Raw genomic sequence first — 15,929 nt, 5'->3', positions numbered from 1 at the left:
TGCTAGAGAGTGACTGTTATCTGGGACCTGGATCTTTGTTAGCTGGGAGGGAAAATGGCTTTTCATCCACCCTAGTGTAAGTGATTAAAAAAAACTGGCAGTGTTCCCACGTACAAAATGTAATAGAGCTGCTCCCTTTCAGCTGAACAGCTGGAGTTTTCCACTGTGTGCTGCCAGCAGCAGTTCTGAGCTTGACCAGTAGCCTGTGGCATGATGGCAAATGTCATTTGAAGTGGTTTTGCCTTAGTACTGTGTGCACCAAGAGGTGTGAGCACACAGCTGCTGTGCAGATGTAGGCAGGCAAAGCCTAGAGAGATCAGAGAGCCCCTCTTGGTTCTGTAAATCCAGCTGAGCGTGGCTGGGTTGTGTGGCTGGGCTTGGTTTTATTACAGGAACCTCAGCCACTGGTTGCTGCTGATTGCCTGCAGTGATTTGTCCATCTTGGCAGAGACCTGAGTGTCACATACATGTTTCTGAAAAATCTTTTTGCTAGGATTTTTTCTCTTGAGAAGCTGAGAAGCCTCAGAAACGAAATGTAAACAATAATTATCTGCTGCTGTGGAATGCAACAGGTGCATCTTTGATTAGTCCATTTGGTTGTTTCTAATTAATGGCCAATCACAGTCCAGCTGTCTCAGACTCTCTGAGAGTCACGAGCTTTTGTTATCATTCCACTTCTTTCCTTGCCAGCCTTCTGATGAAATCTTTGCTTCTATTCTTTTAGTATAGTTTTAATATGTCATTTTCTTTTAATATAATATATATCATAAAATAATAAATCAGCCTTCTGAAACATGGAGTCAAGATTCTCATCTCTTCCCTCATCCTGGGACCCCTGCAAACACCACCACACCTGAGCTTCACCATCTTGGTGCTATTCAGGTGCTTCTTAGGAGCCAGCACAGCCCAGGTGGAGCAGAGGAGGGCAGGGATGGCAGAGGGGAGTGGGAAATGGTGGGGGGCAGGTCCCACAGCTGTGAGCTTGGGAAGGTCTGTGAGCTGCCCTATGGCCATCCTACAGTGTGGTCTGTCCTGCACCAGAGCCCAGCACTGGTCTCGGGGGTCTCTGTGCTCCTGGCTGGCCCCAAGATGTGTCAGAGTCTCTTTTCCCAGCCCAGCAGCCAAAGGAGGAGTCAGGATTCTTCTGTTCTGGTTCTCAAGGGTGTTTATTTGCTGTTATCTATAATATTCTTTCTCTGACTCACCAAGGTGTCTGGCAGGTTGGGTTGAGGCACACTGACCACCTCAGAGGTGGTGTTATCTTTCATACTACAAACTATGTGTACATTATTTACAATAATTTCCCAATACCTATCACCTATGTTAGACAGTGAGTTCCTACTCTAAACCAATCCAAAAGTGCCAACATCACCCAGAAGATGGAGGCTAGGAAGAAGGAGAAAAAAGGACAAGGCACACCCAAATTCCTCCATCTTGGGACCCCAAGCCCCCATTCTAAAAACCCCAAAATTCTACTTTTCACCCTGTGACCAACTAACTATCATTCTACTTAAACTTTCGTGGCTTGTAATTCCTCATACAAGGTTGGTCATTTTTTCCATGGGTCAAAATCAAAGGCACAAGGGTCTGGGGCTCTGTGCCAAGGTCTCTGAGCCCCCTGGGCAGGGGCTCGAGCCCTCCAGGGCAGCCAGAGGGATGTCCTGGATTCCAGCACACTGGCACACTTGCTGCTGCTGACCTGCCCTGTGTCTTTCTGCAGGTTACTACTTCACAGGGGATGGTGCTTACAGGAGCCACGAGGGCTATTACCAGATCACAGGGCGCATGGATGATGTCATTAACATCAGTGGACACAGGCTGGGGACGGCAGAAATTGAAGATGCAATGGTAAGAAGTTCCAAGCAGGTGGGGGTCCCTTGGCAGGGCATATTCTGTGGGGTAGGGTGACCCTTTCAAAGCAGCTTTCAAACCCCTGCCCCTGCGTAGGCACAGCTTGATGCACAATGAAACAGCAAGTGGAAACAGCTCCCTTATTGAGGAGACAGCAAATGAGCAAGTGAGGGGAGCCACACTGTGGGCAGTGCCTGCAACTGAGCTGTCAGAGCTGTGTTTCCTCTCAGTGATGCAGTTAGATTTTGGATGCTGGTGGATACTTCATAAATATCTCTCCTATCTCTTCCTTCCCCTCTGCTAATACCTTGTGGTGGTGTTCACAGGGGTCCCAGGATGAGGGAAGAGATGAGAATCTTGACTCCATGTTTCAGAAGGCTGATTTATTATTTTATGATATATATTATATTAAAAGAAAATGATATATTAAACTATACTAAAAGAATAGAAGAAAAGATTTCATCAGAAGGCTAGCAAAGGAAAGGAAGGAATGATAATAAAATCTTGTGACTGACCAGAGAGTCTGAGACAGCTGGACTGTGGTTGGCCATTCATTAAAAACAACCACATGAGACCAATCTGAGATGCACCTGTTGCATTCCACAGCAGAAGATAATCATTGTTTACATTTCGTTTCTGAGGCCTCTCAGCTCCTCAGGAGAAAAGATCCCAATGAAAGGATTTTTCATAAAAGATATCTGTGACAATACCTGACCTCTCCTCCCTAAACCTGTGGTTCCTGCTTATCTGAACTGGCTGAGTATGCCTGAGAATTAGGCAATGTTAAACACAAAGCAACATTGATTTATGTCAGCTGCAAAACTAGCCTGCCATTTTGAGAGAAAATAATATTATCTCTGGGAATTGAAAACAAAAAGTCCTCAGAGGGTTTCTATTTAAAGCTTGACCTGTATATTTATTTCTATATTATGTGCCTTGCTTGTAAATGACACTTAAATGTAACATCTGATGAACTGAGCTGTTTTCACATGCAACACAGGATCCTACTTTATCCCCTGTGAGTAATTCTTTTGTCTGTGCAAGTTTCTGACCATAGCTATAGGATCCAGTTCCTCTCACAATCTATGTATGTGTATGCATCTGTAAAAGAAAATATATTTGTGTGTAGATTGCTCTCTGATGTTTACTTTCATATTTTAATCTAATTTAAGATAACATAATCCATTCTTGGGTGTGGGATGCAGATACATGGTTTCTTCTGGTCTGTGCACTTCTTACTGCAGAAGAATGTTAAATTAAACTCTGCAGTACAACAGAAATAATCACTGATGTGTAGCATAGTAACAAAAATGCATTTTGGGTTAGGGAATGAAGAAATCTGATTCTTTCCACTTTCTGGTGTGCTTTGGGCACTTATAAACACAAGTCCAGTGTGGGCTGGGATGTTGGCAGCTTCACTTTTTACCTCTGCTGGCCACAGCTCTCTGTAGCACTGAGAACTGCAAGACTGGTTTTGCTTGTGGTTTGCCAGTGGCCAGTTGCCATCTGGGACCACAGTCATGCACAAAGAAGGAGAAAGAGGGTTTCCAGCTGTTGCAAATTCAGCTTGGTGTGCAGTGAGCTTAGCAGTGGGTAGTTATTTTTTTGTTTATAAAAGCAGGGCCAGTACAGAGTTACTCCCTGAGATGTGGCTGTGGCCATGGCCACCAGCTGACCCTGCAGCAGGACATTGGCATCCAACTTTCCTGCAGGGCTTTCAGCAGTTCTGATTTGTGTATTTGTGCTTGACTTTTTGTGAAGGCTGATCACCCTGAGGTCCCTGAGACAGCTGTGGTTGGGTACCCACATAAGATCAAAGGAGAAGGTATGTGAAAAGTAGTGTCCTGTCATGACATCTGCATACACTTCCCTTAAATTCTAACCCTGCATGTTAGGAGTTGCTGAGGGAATGGGAGGGCAGTTATCCTTAGGCTGACTGGCACTGCTGCCCCAAGAGACAAAGACAGCCAGGAAAATAGCTACATGTTCCTAACCTGGCTGTTACTCCCTAAACTGTTTTCATCCATAGTGTTTGTGTATATGGTAGAACTTGCTTTAATAGGATTGTGCTTAGAAATGTCCTCTGAACAGAATGGGAATGGCTGATTTACATTGGCCAACCTTTGATCCCAATAACACTTTGGTCATTTATGCTGACTTGTCATTGTCACTGACATCAGTCACAGATGCCAAGAAAAGGCTGGGCCATCATTTGAGGGCTGTAGTTTGACTTGCTTTTGTAAAAAAAATCAATAGTTTTCTTGTAGGTCCCTAGGTTGTGCATAGGAATGATTTGAAACCTTCTTTGGCATTCAAATGAGCATCCTTGGTCTTTCCAGACAGTATCTAATATGATGTTTGTGCCTTCTGCTCACTTGTCTTCCAGGTGCCTTTGCTTTCATAGTGCTAAAGGAACAGACAGCTTGTGTAGACCATATCAAAGAAGAGCTCAAAACCATAGTGGCTTCCAAGATAGCAAAGTATGCAGTGCCTGACCACATCCTGGTAAGTGGGAGACTGAAACTGGTACCAGCAGCAGGAAATGGACACATCACACAACCCTCACTGTCCTGCCTGCAGTGCTGCTGCTGTCCTGCTCTGGCAGGAAAACAGAACTGGCAGGAGGGATCCAGGGAGGGGGAGGGCAGCTGCAGTGGTCTGTCTGCATGTGAGAGAGGCACTGAGAGGCAGTGACACTGCCCAGCTGGCTTGCAGTCAATTAGCATCAACACCAGACCTCAGAGCACTGACTGTGTCTGTTGCACAGCAGGCCTGGCCCTGGAAGCACTGATGAGCTCCAAGCTCTGTCTCAAGCCTCCTCACCTTTCAGCAGCTCCTTTTATTTGTTAGGGGGAGAATTCACAAAGCTGCCCCTTAGCTGTCCCCCAGGCTCTGCCTGCATCCATTTCTCTCTTCTTGGAGGCAGTGACCAGACACTTCTTTGAGGGGCTCTGCTTTAGCCACATGCATGTAAGGTGGACACCAAGGCACAGGCAACAGAATACAACAGGAGCAGCCAAGAGTGGCTCCTTCAACTTGGAACACCCCAGGATATCCTCAGTGGGTTGGAGAAGCTTCCAGAACTTGCAGGTGTGCAAGGGAATGCCTCCATTTCCCTGTGTTTTGGGGTAGTCCTGCAGAGAAGTCCTCTAACTCTTTCCTTGCATGTCAGTTAATGCTATAGAATTTTGTAGCCTACTGGCCTGATTGTGCAGCAAAATGTGAGACCTGTTGGTGTCTCTGCTCAGTGTCTGAGAACTCTTCATCAGGCTCACATTTATGCTAAAGCCTTTGAATTTGCTGCTAAGTCCTTCCCAGGAGGCATAGCCAAGGCATTTAAGATTGTTCTGGTTATGAAGGAAGATGTGTAGGCTGACAGATACCAGGCAGAGAGAACATCAGCAGACAGGAGATACCCCTTGAGCTGGAGACCCTGCAGCTGATGTGCAGAATTGTGTTGCTTTATATTCCTGTAATTTTTCCTTTATACTCTGTAAACCTGAATTATATATATTATATATTTATTATAGATATATTATATAATTTTATATATATATATATATATACACACATATATATTTCTGTCTGTTCTGGTAATGTGTTGAGATTTATGTCACCATTTGTGCTTAAGTTTTCATGTGTAATTAGATTTTAATAGTCAACAGCATGTTGAGGACCTGATTCCTACAGGAGCTGTGCATCCTGCAGCACTCAGTCTGTACATGGAAATGGGGAACAAAATCCACTTAAAATAAGAATAAAATGTATGGCTAGTGACACTCCTTTCCTTGGATGTAATCTTGTGTGCTCCAGGATGTATTTCCCAGGAGCCTCAAAGGAGCTGTGGCCATGAAATAGTGTGCCAGGTTACAATGGTCCAGCCAGATTTCCTTGTGGTTTCCAGCAGGACTCCAGTTCCATTAAAGGTGCATCCTTCCCTCCTTTGCAGGTGGTGAAGCGCCTCCCTAAAACCCGATCAGGGAAGATCATGAGAAGGCTGCTGAGGAAAGTAGTCACTGAGCAATCAAGCAACATGGGAGATGTCACCACACTTGATGATCCAAGTGTTGTCAAGGAGATACTGGATGCTTACCAGAAATACAAGGAGAAGAATTCCTTGTAACAGGCGGCTCTGGAATTTCTCTCCTTCGGAAACGTGGAAGGTCTCAAATAACCAGGCAAACAGCATAGTTCTCTCTTGGTGGTTTTTTAAAAAAGCTGTTTCCTTCTAGGGGAACAAGATTTTCCACTCCACAACATTTTTTGGGATGGCACAGGGCTAGGAGCAGTCTGCAGTTTTCCACTGTCAGTGAACTCCTTTTCCTTGTGCTCAGGGCTGCTGTAGAGCAGCTGCTGGTGGTTTCCATGAGCTGTGCTGAAATTTAACATGAGCTAAAGCAAGATACAGATGCTCTTTTTAATGTTACTGTACAGGGAAATGTTTTTTACACCATGCTTCTTGCTGTTTTAAAAGAAGCCCTGGAAAACACTTTTTCAATGTTTTCCCTTCAGCTTGGATATCTGAGTCTAAGCAGCTGTATTTCACTGCAACTGTGGTGCCTTTTCAGCAATTCTGGGTATTCTAGAAGGTGTTTCATGTGCATTATTTACTAGGGACATGAGAAGGACATGGCCACTCTGATAATTCTTCCTTGACTTTACCCATTATTCTAATATCTCCTTTCCTCATATGGATTTGTTGCTGCCACCACATGTCCTGGGACTTCCCAGAGATGGTGAGCCTGTGACCCTTCATGTCCCACCTTGGTAACCCAGCACCAGCACTTGCAGCTGCAAAAAGGAGCCACAAAGCCCCCCACTGACTGGACTTCCTACATCTCCTCAGTGCACTGCTGCCATGCTGATTTACCAAAGAGTTAAGTGCCATGTGGGTACCCACAAACTGCACAGTCCTCAAAAAAAGTGCCTCTTGCCTTTTGGAAAGTGAAGCAGCATTCCAGACCAGCAACCTCAGAATAGCAGGGAAAAACAGCCTTTGTCATTCCTATGCTTCCAAGATTGCGATTAATGTAGTCAGTGTTTTATTTCTGGATTCATTTTATCATGACCACATTCCAGTTGAAGTGCTCCTTACATTTGGGCTGTACAGAAGAATTTGCTAGTAGGGCTACTTATTCCTGAATTTAATTGGAGCAACACTGCTTTTTCCAGGGTAATTGTGTACCAGAAGGACAATTTGTGCACCTAACTGGAGGCAGGGAAGGCAGGAGGGAAATGGGTAGGTGATCTCTAGGACTGGGAAAGGTGTGGGGAGTTTTTTGGCCAGCAGAGATTCTGGTACCACAAGGGGAAGCAGGCTGCTTGAAGTCTGATATGTCTTAAAGACAGGTGTGGTGTCTTAGATCCTCTGAGGACACCAGCTGCATTTGCTTTTTTTAAAAAAAATATTTTAAATGTCTCTAGGGACTGAATAGTACAGTAAGGAATACCATGCTTTGTTAAATATCCCATCCTTCTGACTGATTGCATTTTACATAAGGTAAGTAGACACCCTGTGGACTTTCTGGGAAGTTGAAGATCAGAAGGTTTGAAGGTTTGACAGGATGTTAATATTTTAGGAGATAGACAGTACTTTATTGCCATTGCAATGAAAAAAAAAACAACCTGCTTCCTTAAGTAATTTTCAAGTGGGAAGCAGAGAAGAGTTAATGTTTTTGACAGAAAAAATGCTCTCACTTGTTTAAACAAGTTGTCTCCATGCAGTCTGAAATAACAGTGTGGAGGAAGAAAATCCTTTTCTTTTAATCAAGAAAGCATTTTTTATATTATGGACATAAAACTTCCCTGTCTTGTTGACCTGAAATTTCCCTGTGTGTTGTGCCAGTGGTCACAGACCCATGGTTTAATTCATCTGAACTTTCACAAACACTGTCTGTGTGAGGAGCCATGTGCTCTGGTGCATTGGGACATCTGTCATCCAATTCCTTTGCTCAGGGAAAATGAGAGATGGGAGCACTCCCTCACCTGCATCCCTTTTGTCTCAGCTTGCATGGGCTTAGGGACCATGGCTGCCAGGGAGGGTCCAGGCTGGCCAGGAAGCTGCAGAAGCACAATGAATTCACAGCTGGCACAGCTGTGCTGCAGATGGAAAGTTATGGATGCCACATCCCTGAAAATGTTGAAGGCCAGCTGGGATGGGGCTGTGAGCAGCCTGATCTAGTGGAATTTGTCCCTGCCCATGGCAGGGGGGGTTTAACTAGATGAGGGGGTTTAAGTAGATGATCCTTGAGGTCCTTTCCATACAAACCTCATTTCCACAGCTGAGCTGTGGTGCTTGGGATGCCCACCTGCTCAGAAGCCAGCTTGGGGTACTCCAAGAGAGCAGGTGCTGCTGCTGTGCTGCCCACATGGTGTCCTGCAGTGGACACAGCTTGTGCTGGGCAGCCTCAGTCTCTGGGTAAAACTGCAGCTTGTGCCAGTGTCCCAGCACTGGCTCTTGGAGCTGAGAGCCTGTGCCCAGCCCATGCTGTGGCACCCTGAGTCTGGTAAAAACACAGCTGGGCAGGGCTTGGAAAGAGCACCTCTCATGGAAAGCAGGATACTGTGATTTACTGAGTAAGCTACTCATAGAAAGCTTTAAATTGAAATCGAAATTTTACATTTTCCTTCCGGAGTTTAAAGTTTCCATCCAGAGAAGTCCCCATTTCTTCTTTCTACCCACTGTGTCTGCTAGCTGCAGCAGTTGCCTCTTCACTGCAAGCTTGAGCTGAGCTTTGCATTTTCATCAACAGCAGCACTGGTGTGTGGTGACAGTGCTTTCTACTTCACATGCAGCAGGCTTGTGGCTCAGGGAGGGATTCAGCCCACAGCATTGGCTCTGGTTTCCTCAGTGCCTGAAATGCCAGGAAGGAGGAAGTTTCTGAAGTACCCCAGGCCTGCAAGGCTCTTAAGACAAGCTGATCTTCACCAGTCAGTGGTCAGATATCAGTGGGATCCTGGGACAAACTTGGGGGCAATTGCTTCATTTAGAAAAGCAGAGTATTTGAATTTTTCTAAACCTTTGTGTGTGCATGAGTGATGTACAGTTTGTTTGTCAGACTGCCTTTGTATCTTCATTAAAAGAGATCCAAAGTCAATTTTACCTGTTGCCATTTATTGCAAAGGGCCAGTATGCTTTTGTCTCCCCACTCAGTTTGCCAAGACCTGGTCATGGTGCTTTTCCCCCCAGGTGGAGACACAGACCATGATTTTTCCAATTCTATAAGGGGAAAGCTCCATCTGTCCAGAAGTATGTTTTGTACAGTCTAATGTTAAGCCTTTAATTGGATTTTGTTTACTTGTAATCATGCTTTAAACACATTTCTTGTCCTTTACCAAAACCAGTGTCTTCATTGATCTCTGTATTCATATTTTCAGTAAAGGAAATAGGTGTGATGGTTTGGCTTTCCATTGTAGGTGTCAGACCTGTCCTGTCAAGGGTCTGGGACTTTCTCAGTTCTCTGAACTTTCAAAGGAAGGCAAAGGAGTTTGAGATCAGAATGAATTGTGATCCAAATTGCTGGTTTGCTTTGCTCCTTTTCTCTAAGCAGTAGCTCAGAGGAAATGAGTTAATGCCAGAAAAGTGCCACTGCAAAAAAGAGCAAAGTAGAAGAATGTTTGGATGTCAATAAGCTGCATGTCTCCTATGAATCCTGAGATCCCACTGCTTTACACGTTTTCCTGTGTGATGCAAACAGAGAATAAGGAGTGGGAGTATTTAATTACCATTAATTGATATGGATAGTTCTGTTCCTTGCTTTGTGCACACCTTGCACAAGCAGAAAGCAGTGAAAGCAGGGTGTGTGTGGGCAACATGAGAGACAGCATTGTGTACAAAGTGTATAGCTGTTCCAGAGACAAGCAGGTGAGAAGGAATTTCTTTCCAGGTGCCTTGGATCATTTGCCAGTGACACAAAACACATCCTCTGCAGGGTGTCTTGTCCCTTAAGAAGTGAGAAAGACTGAGTTTCACCCTCTGCCTGCCCCGTGGATAAAACAATAGGTGTAATGAGGGGATGAACACCGTTAGCCTTCTATCTCCAGCAGCTGCTTTTGGAAAGGTTCCAGTGCCACTTGTAGCCCTCTGGCAAGTCACAGAAAGGTCAGAAAAGCAGGTGTCCATCTCCTCACTTTGTCTCTCAATGCCACAGCTGCTCTGATCTATTTACTGATAATTTACTGGTAAAAGTGGAGACTGTTTTCTGGTCTAACACAATTATGTTTAAGGGCTGCCTCTGTGACCAATTAAAGCCACAGAAATTGATTTCAGCAACAGGTTTGTTTTTCAATTACTCAGGAACAGATGATCCTTTTCCACCTTGAAAACAGAGAGTTCTGGACAGGGAATTGCCCTCTGCATGACTCTAGAGGTGAAGCATGTTTTTCATGGCCTGTTTTGTCTGGGATAGAAGGATCTGGGGACATAACCACCTTTTGCAGTAGAAATGATCATGGCTGTGCAAAAATTACCAGCCTACAAACAGTGGCAATAAAATCTGCTGTGGCAGATCATTCTTACTCTTGCTTCTGTTTCTCTGTAGCTTCTGTGTATCTGCCTTGACTCCTCGTGTCTGAGCTGACAGCTTACTTTGGCTTTTGGGTATGATGGGGCTGGGAGAGTAGAACCCAGTGCTTTTTAGTGTTCATCCTGTGCCTGGCATGCAGAAGACTCAAATTTCTTTTTATACTGGTTGAATTTTGGGGATGTGATTTTACTTTTCTCTGCAGAAGACCAAGATCTTGTACATTCCCAGGAATGACAGCCTCACAGTTAGATGGGGTCATGGAATAGAGGTCCCAAGATTCTGGAGTGAGCTGGTTGTTCAGGAAAATGGATGTCCTAATGGATCAGTGCTGCAAACCTCATTTTGCTGGGTCTTTTGCCTGAACTCAGCCAGAGCACAGAGGGAAGGCCCCCCTGCCATGCCTCCCTTTCCTGGCTAGAGACCCTTGTGGTGTTTGTGAGGTCCCTCGGATGAGGGAAGAGATGAATCTGACTCCATGTTCTCAGAAGGCTGATCTATTATTATATTATATTACATTACAATACATTACATTACATTACAATACATTACATTACAATACATTACATCATGCTATACTAAAACCATACTAAAGAATAGAGAAAGGATACAGACAGAAGGCTTAACAAGAATGATAATGAAAAACTCATGACTGACTCCTCAGAGTCCAACACAGCTGGACTGTGGTCATTAATTAAAAACAATTCACGTGAAACCAATCAAACATGCATCTGTTGGTAAACACTCTCCAGCCACATTCCAAAGCAGGAAAAGAGGGAGAAGCAAATAAGATAATATTGTTTTTTTCTCTGAGGCTTCTCATCTTCCCAGGAGAAGAAATCCTGGCAAAGGGATTTTTCAGAAAATATGACAGTGACAGACCCTCTCTGTGGAAAGCCCACACATTTTGTTACTACACAAGATGCCAAACAGCCTTTCACATTCCTTGGCCAACTGAATTCTGGGGTCATCTACTGGGGAGTGCAAACCTGCTTTTACTTCAACTGCCTGGTGCCATTGTTTGTGTCCCACCACTTTGTTTGATGTGAAGAGAATGAAACAAAATCCCACACAACAAGCTGCAGCCCAGAACTGAGTGGGAATTACAGAATTAAAGGCCTTGACAAGTGTGCAAAAATTTGGGAAGGGTTCTACATCCTAGACAGTGTGAAAGCCTCAGGCCTGGCCTGGCTGGGCTTAGGGCTGGCTGCCCTTGGGAAGGGAATGGAAGGGGATGGAGCTGGGCTGGGGTTTTGCAGCCATGGGAACGAGAGAAGCATGGGGAGCGTGTCACAAAGGGGCAGCCCAGGCTGGGCTGGTGCAGGCTGTGGCTGACACGGCCCCAGGGCAGCAGCCGCCTCTGGCTCTGCCCCTCTGTGCCGAGCGCTGGCGATTGGAGTCACCCTTAGGCCTTGTCTAAGGCTGGGCCCAAGCTCCCGGCGCTGCCTGCACTGAGCGTGTTCCAGATTCAAACCCTGACACTTCTGCCAGGCAGCAGCACGGCTTCAAACATGGATTTCACCAGAAAAGGAAAGACCACGGAAGGAAAAGGTGAACATAGAAAGGAGCGGAAATGCTGGAGCCAAATGGAAAAAAATCCCCCCAGACTGCAGGGAAAACTGGTCCATGGTGGTCAGCACTGGCTCTGAGTCAGAGTAGGTGCCTGACAGCTACAGATGATCCTGCAAGGACACCCATGGCATCACAACACTGTCTCATTAGTTTTCACTGCTTTCTCCTTTTTGACAGTGGCCAAATGACTCCTTCTGTCAGCCAGGACAGGGACTGTGGCCACAGCTGACCCCAAACTGGACATGGTCATGAGATGCAAACCCTGTTGCTTTCTTTGCCTTCAATGTTGAGTCTCACTACAGATAAATTTCCCATTCTTCCTCTGCTTGCTGATCGGGTCCAACCCTGAGGATGGTATTATGGCGCTATAGAAACACCAACAAGGCCTGCCTGGTGGCTGAGAGGTCTTTGTGGTTTTCAGAAATAGCAGTCACAGCTGTGTGGGTATTTCCTGCAGATTCACACAAGGCCAGCCTCAAGAAGGAATCTTTTTTCCTCTCTCACCATTGGAGCCTTCCATCTTTCCCTTCAGACTTGCTAACTCAATACAGCTCAGAGGAATTAAACAGTCTAGTTTCAGGAAAAATAAAACCAAAGAAATTGTCTCAAAAATTAAAAAAACCCTTGAGTGTCTCACCCATTAGATGTGTTGATGAAAAGGTGGGAGTTCCCCTAACTCACTTCTTGCCTTGTGAGCATGGCTCAGCCTCACACAGAGGTGAGGTGGGAGCTGGGCCGCTCTCTGTTGGGAGGAAGGCTCTTGTGGCAGCCCAGAGAGGCTGTGCACATTGGCAGGGAACAGCTGTGCCCTGCATGTGCCCCTGCAAGGAGCTGTGCTGCTGCCAGTGCCCCTGGAGCTGCAGGGCTGCTGAGCTGTGGGGCAGGCAGAGGAGCAGGAGGGTGCATGTGCAGCTGAGCCATTCCTGGAGAGCACAGGGCTCTGGGCTCCCTGCTGTCCCAGGGCAGCCCTGAGGCCAGGCTGTGCCTGTGGCAGCTCCATGGAAGTGGCTCAGGGTTTCCCCCTGGCCTGATTCAAGTTGCTGCCATTCAGAGCATGTTTCCCTGTGCAGCTGTTTAGAAGTTTCCAGGGAATCTGTCCCATGAAATACAGAACTTCAGGTGCTTTAGGTTTGCACTGCAGGCTCTGATACATTTTGTGTCTCCACTTTGCAGGCCTGACTGGCTCCCCTCTTGCCAAGAGGGTTTCCCTGGCAAATCCCTCCATGCTCCTTCCTTCCAAGCCATTGCCTCCCATCCAGAAGAGCTCTCTTGCAGCCATGGCAAGCAAGATATTGAGCAGAGAGCAAGAGATTGGCAAAAATGTCACCAGGTATGATGAGGACAGTAGAAAAACCCAGGAGCAGAGTTCAGAGAGAAAAGGACGTAAGGTAAGGAAACCAACCTAAGTCCAGTGTGGTGAATGTTCAGTTTATGTGCAATAGGAAGAGCTCTGAGACCTTTTCCTGTGCTGTGAGCCCAGGGACATCCTTCAGAATGACTCTGTGGGCACTTCAGAGATGGAGATCAGCACTGGCTGTGAGGCACCTTAGGGGCAGGGAGAGAACAGTGATCTAAACCCACTGCCATGCCATCCTAAAGGCCAGTGGAGGCACTGGCACCCCAGAACACCTTGATGCCAATGCCAGCTGGGAATGCAGCCACACTTGCAGATTAGTGAGCACGACGAGTGAGCTGAGAAATGTGGGACATGGTCTCTCCCTCACCAGTTCCTTTTCCATTCCCCATCCTGAGCCAAGCTGCTGCATCAGGTTGACTTTTCCTGTCAGTCCCAGTTAAGAGCATGGCTAAACTTCTTGAGGCATCAAAGGGGGCAAGCTGGATTCTTTATCTGAGCACTCTATTCTTTATCTGAGCACTCCATTCTTTATCTAAGCACTCTGTTCTGCTGTTTCCAGGTTCTCTTGACGCCCATATGTCCCAGTGTTGGGGTTATGAAGAAGAGGTCATTGCTGCCACCTTTGATCCCCCCTATACCCAAGGCAGGCAGTCCAGCCTTTGGCAGTGAGTACAAGGTGAAGGCTGAGCATGGCTCAGCCTCACACAGAGGTGAGGTGGGAGCTGGGCCTCTCTCTGGCAAGAGGAAGGGTCTTGTGCCAACTCAGAGAGCCTGTGCCCATTGCCAGGGAATGGCTGTGCCCTGCATGTGCCCCCTGCAATGAGCAGGAGCATGTTTCCCTGTGCAGCTATTTAGAAGTTGCCAGGAAAATGTGTCCTATGAAATATGGAGCTTTAGATGCTTTAGTTTTGCATTGTGGCCCCTGTTATATTTTGTGTCTTCACTCTGCAGACCTGACTGAGTGTGGCGATCCCAAAAAATTTTTCCTGGACACTCCCTATGTGCCCTTACGTGCCAAGCTCTTGCCTCCCATCCAGAAGAGTTCTCTTTCTTCTGAGCCCAGTAAGATGTGCAAGAAGAAGAAACAGGAATGTAGGGAAAATCTCACTGTCTCTGATGACAGCTGTGGGAATAAGAAGGAGCTGATTTCAGCAGGATGTAAGGTCAGGAAAGAAAGCAAAATCCTGTATGGTAGATTTTCAGTTTATGTTCTGTAGGAAGCTCTGAGACCTTTTCCTGTGCTGTGAGCCCAGGGAAGCAGCTGAGCCAAGGAAGAGCTCAGCTGGACACTGTGCTTCAGGCTGTATTTGCAATGGGTGTGTAGTGCAGACTTCATGTCCTCAGCATGTATCAGTAACAGGAGAGGTCCTGGAATGGTGTCTGGGCTCTGTCGTGGTTCCTCATCTGTCTCATGCCTGAGAAAACACCAACAAGCAGTCAGAGCAGCTCAAGCTGTCCACTCTTATCAAGTGTATCTCGGTCTATCCCTCACCATTTCTCTTTCTATTCCGTACCCTAGGCCAAGCTGCTTCATCAGTCTGACTCTTCTTTTCCTGCCCAAGTCCCAGCTAAGAGCATGGCTAAATTTCTTGAGGCATCAAATGGGGCAAGGCTGGATGCTCTTGAGCTGAGCAGAGTGCTGTACTCTTTCTAGGTTTCCTTGATGCCTGCATGTTCCAGTGCTGGGGTTATGAAGAAGTGGTCGCTGGGACTGCCTGTAATCCCCCCTATCCACAAGGCAAACCATCCAGCTCTTGGCAGGGAGGGGAAGGCTGAGCCATGCTCAGCCTCACACAGAGGTGAGGGGGGAGCTGGGGTGGGAGGAAGGGTCTTGTGGCAGCCCCAGAGATGCTGTGCACATTGCCAGGGAACAGCTGTGCCCTGCATGTGCCCCCTGCAATGAGCAGGAGCATGTTTCCCTGTGCAGCTGTTTAGAAGTTTCCAAGTTTCATCTGTCCCATGAAATACGGAGCTTCAGGTGCTTTAGGTTTGCCTTGCAGGCTCTGATATATTTTGTGTCTTCACTTTGCAGATGTGGCTGGCCACAGTCTTTCCAAGAAGTTTTCCCTGGACCCTTCCTATGTTCCCTTACCCACAAAATACTTGCCTCCCATCCCCAAGAGCTCTCTTTCCTCTGATCTAAGGAAGAAGCTGCCACCGGTCCAAAGAGTATTTAAAGAATAGGATTTATGTGTTAGGGTTCCTAGTCAACAGATATTCTGTATGTTCTGATATTTAGATGTAATTTTGAATAACTGTGTTTTGATTGTGTCTTTAAATGTTGACGACATATTTTTAATTGTATATACTTTATTTTGATGATTTAAAAACCTTAAATAAATAAATTTAATTTAAATAAACCAAAAGGAGAATGTGAGAGCAGGACCTGCTAGCCTAAAGATTATGGGAATGCAGCTCACTCAATGTGCCAGTGTCTCACCACATCCTTTCTTCACTGGGCTGCTCCTCATCCTCTTTTGCCATGTTTTCTTTGTGTCATTTGTGCTGCTGTTGTAAATGTGTCATTACAACAGGGCCACACATTGACATGTTTGGGGGACAATGGATCCAAAAGATCCTGTCTAGTCAAAAGTTTTCTACCTAGATGAGTTCTGTGCTCACCAAAG

At 46.1% G+C, this 15,929-nt stretch overlaps 1 protein-coding gene across 5 annotated transcripts in view; it reads left to right on the top strand.

Annotated features, from left to right (window-relative positions):
- ACSS1 (acyl-CoA synthetase short chain family member 1) overlaps positions 1–15,666 on the top strand; it is a 40,722-nt gene extending 25,056 nt beyond the window's left edge. The window contains exons 11-18 of one of the 5 annotated variants that reach the window (XR_011677219.1): positions 1,721–1,848; positions 3,613–3,676; positions 4,238–4,356; positions 5,801–6,014; positions 13,119–13,333; positions 13,862–13,967; positions 14,957–15,101; positions 15,335–15,664. Coding sequence is in view for 1 of the 5 variants with exons in the window: in XM_071418474.1 (XP_071274575.1) it covers positions 1,721–1,848; positions 3,613–3,676; positions 4,238–4,356; positions 5,801–5,974 (485 nt within the window). In the remaining 4 variants the exon portion in view is untranslated. Of the gene's footprint in view, positions 1–1,720; positions 1,849–3,612; positions 3,677–4,237; positions 4,357–5,800; positions 10,375–13,118; positions 13,334–13,861; positions 15,102–15,334 lie in introns of those variants that run through there. The other 4 variants (XR_011677206.1, XR_011677262.1, XR_011677275.1 and 1 more) reach the window with 4 other exon arrangements.
- The last annotated feature ends 263 nt before the right edge of the window (positions 15,667–15,929 follow it).

Source organism: Agelaius tricolor, unplaced genomic scaffold, assembly GCF_023055355.1.
Source record: "Agelaius tricolor isolate 1412-34295 unplaced genomic scaffold, bAgeTri1.0.p SCAF_1, whole genome shotgun sequence".
Taxonomy (NCBI): domain Eukaryota; kingdom Metazoa; phylum Chordata; class Aves; order Passeriformes; family Icteridae; genus Agelaius; species Agelaius tricolor.
This window is presented reverse-complemented; position numbering and strand designations above follow the sequence as displayed.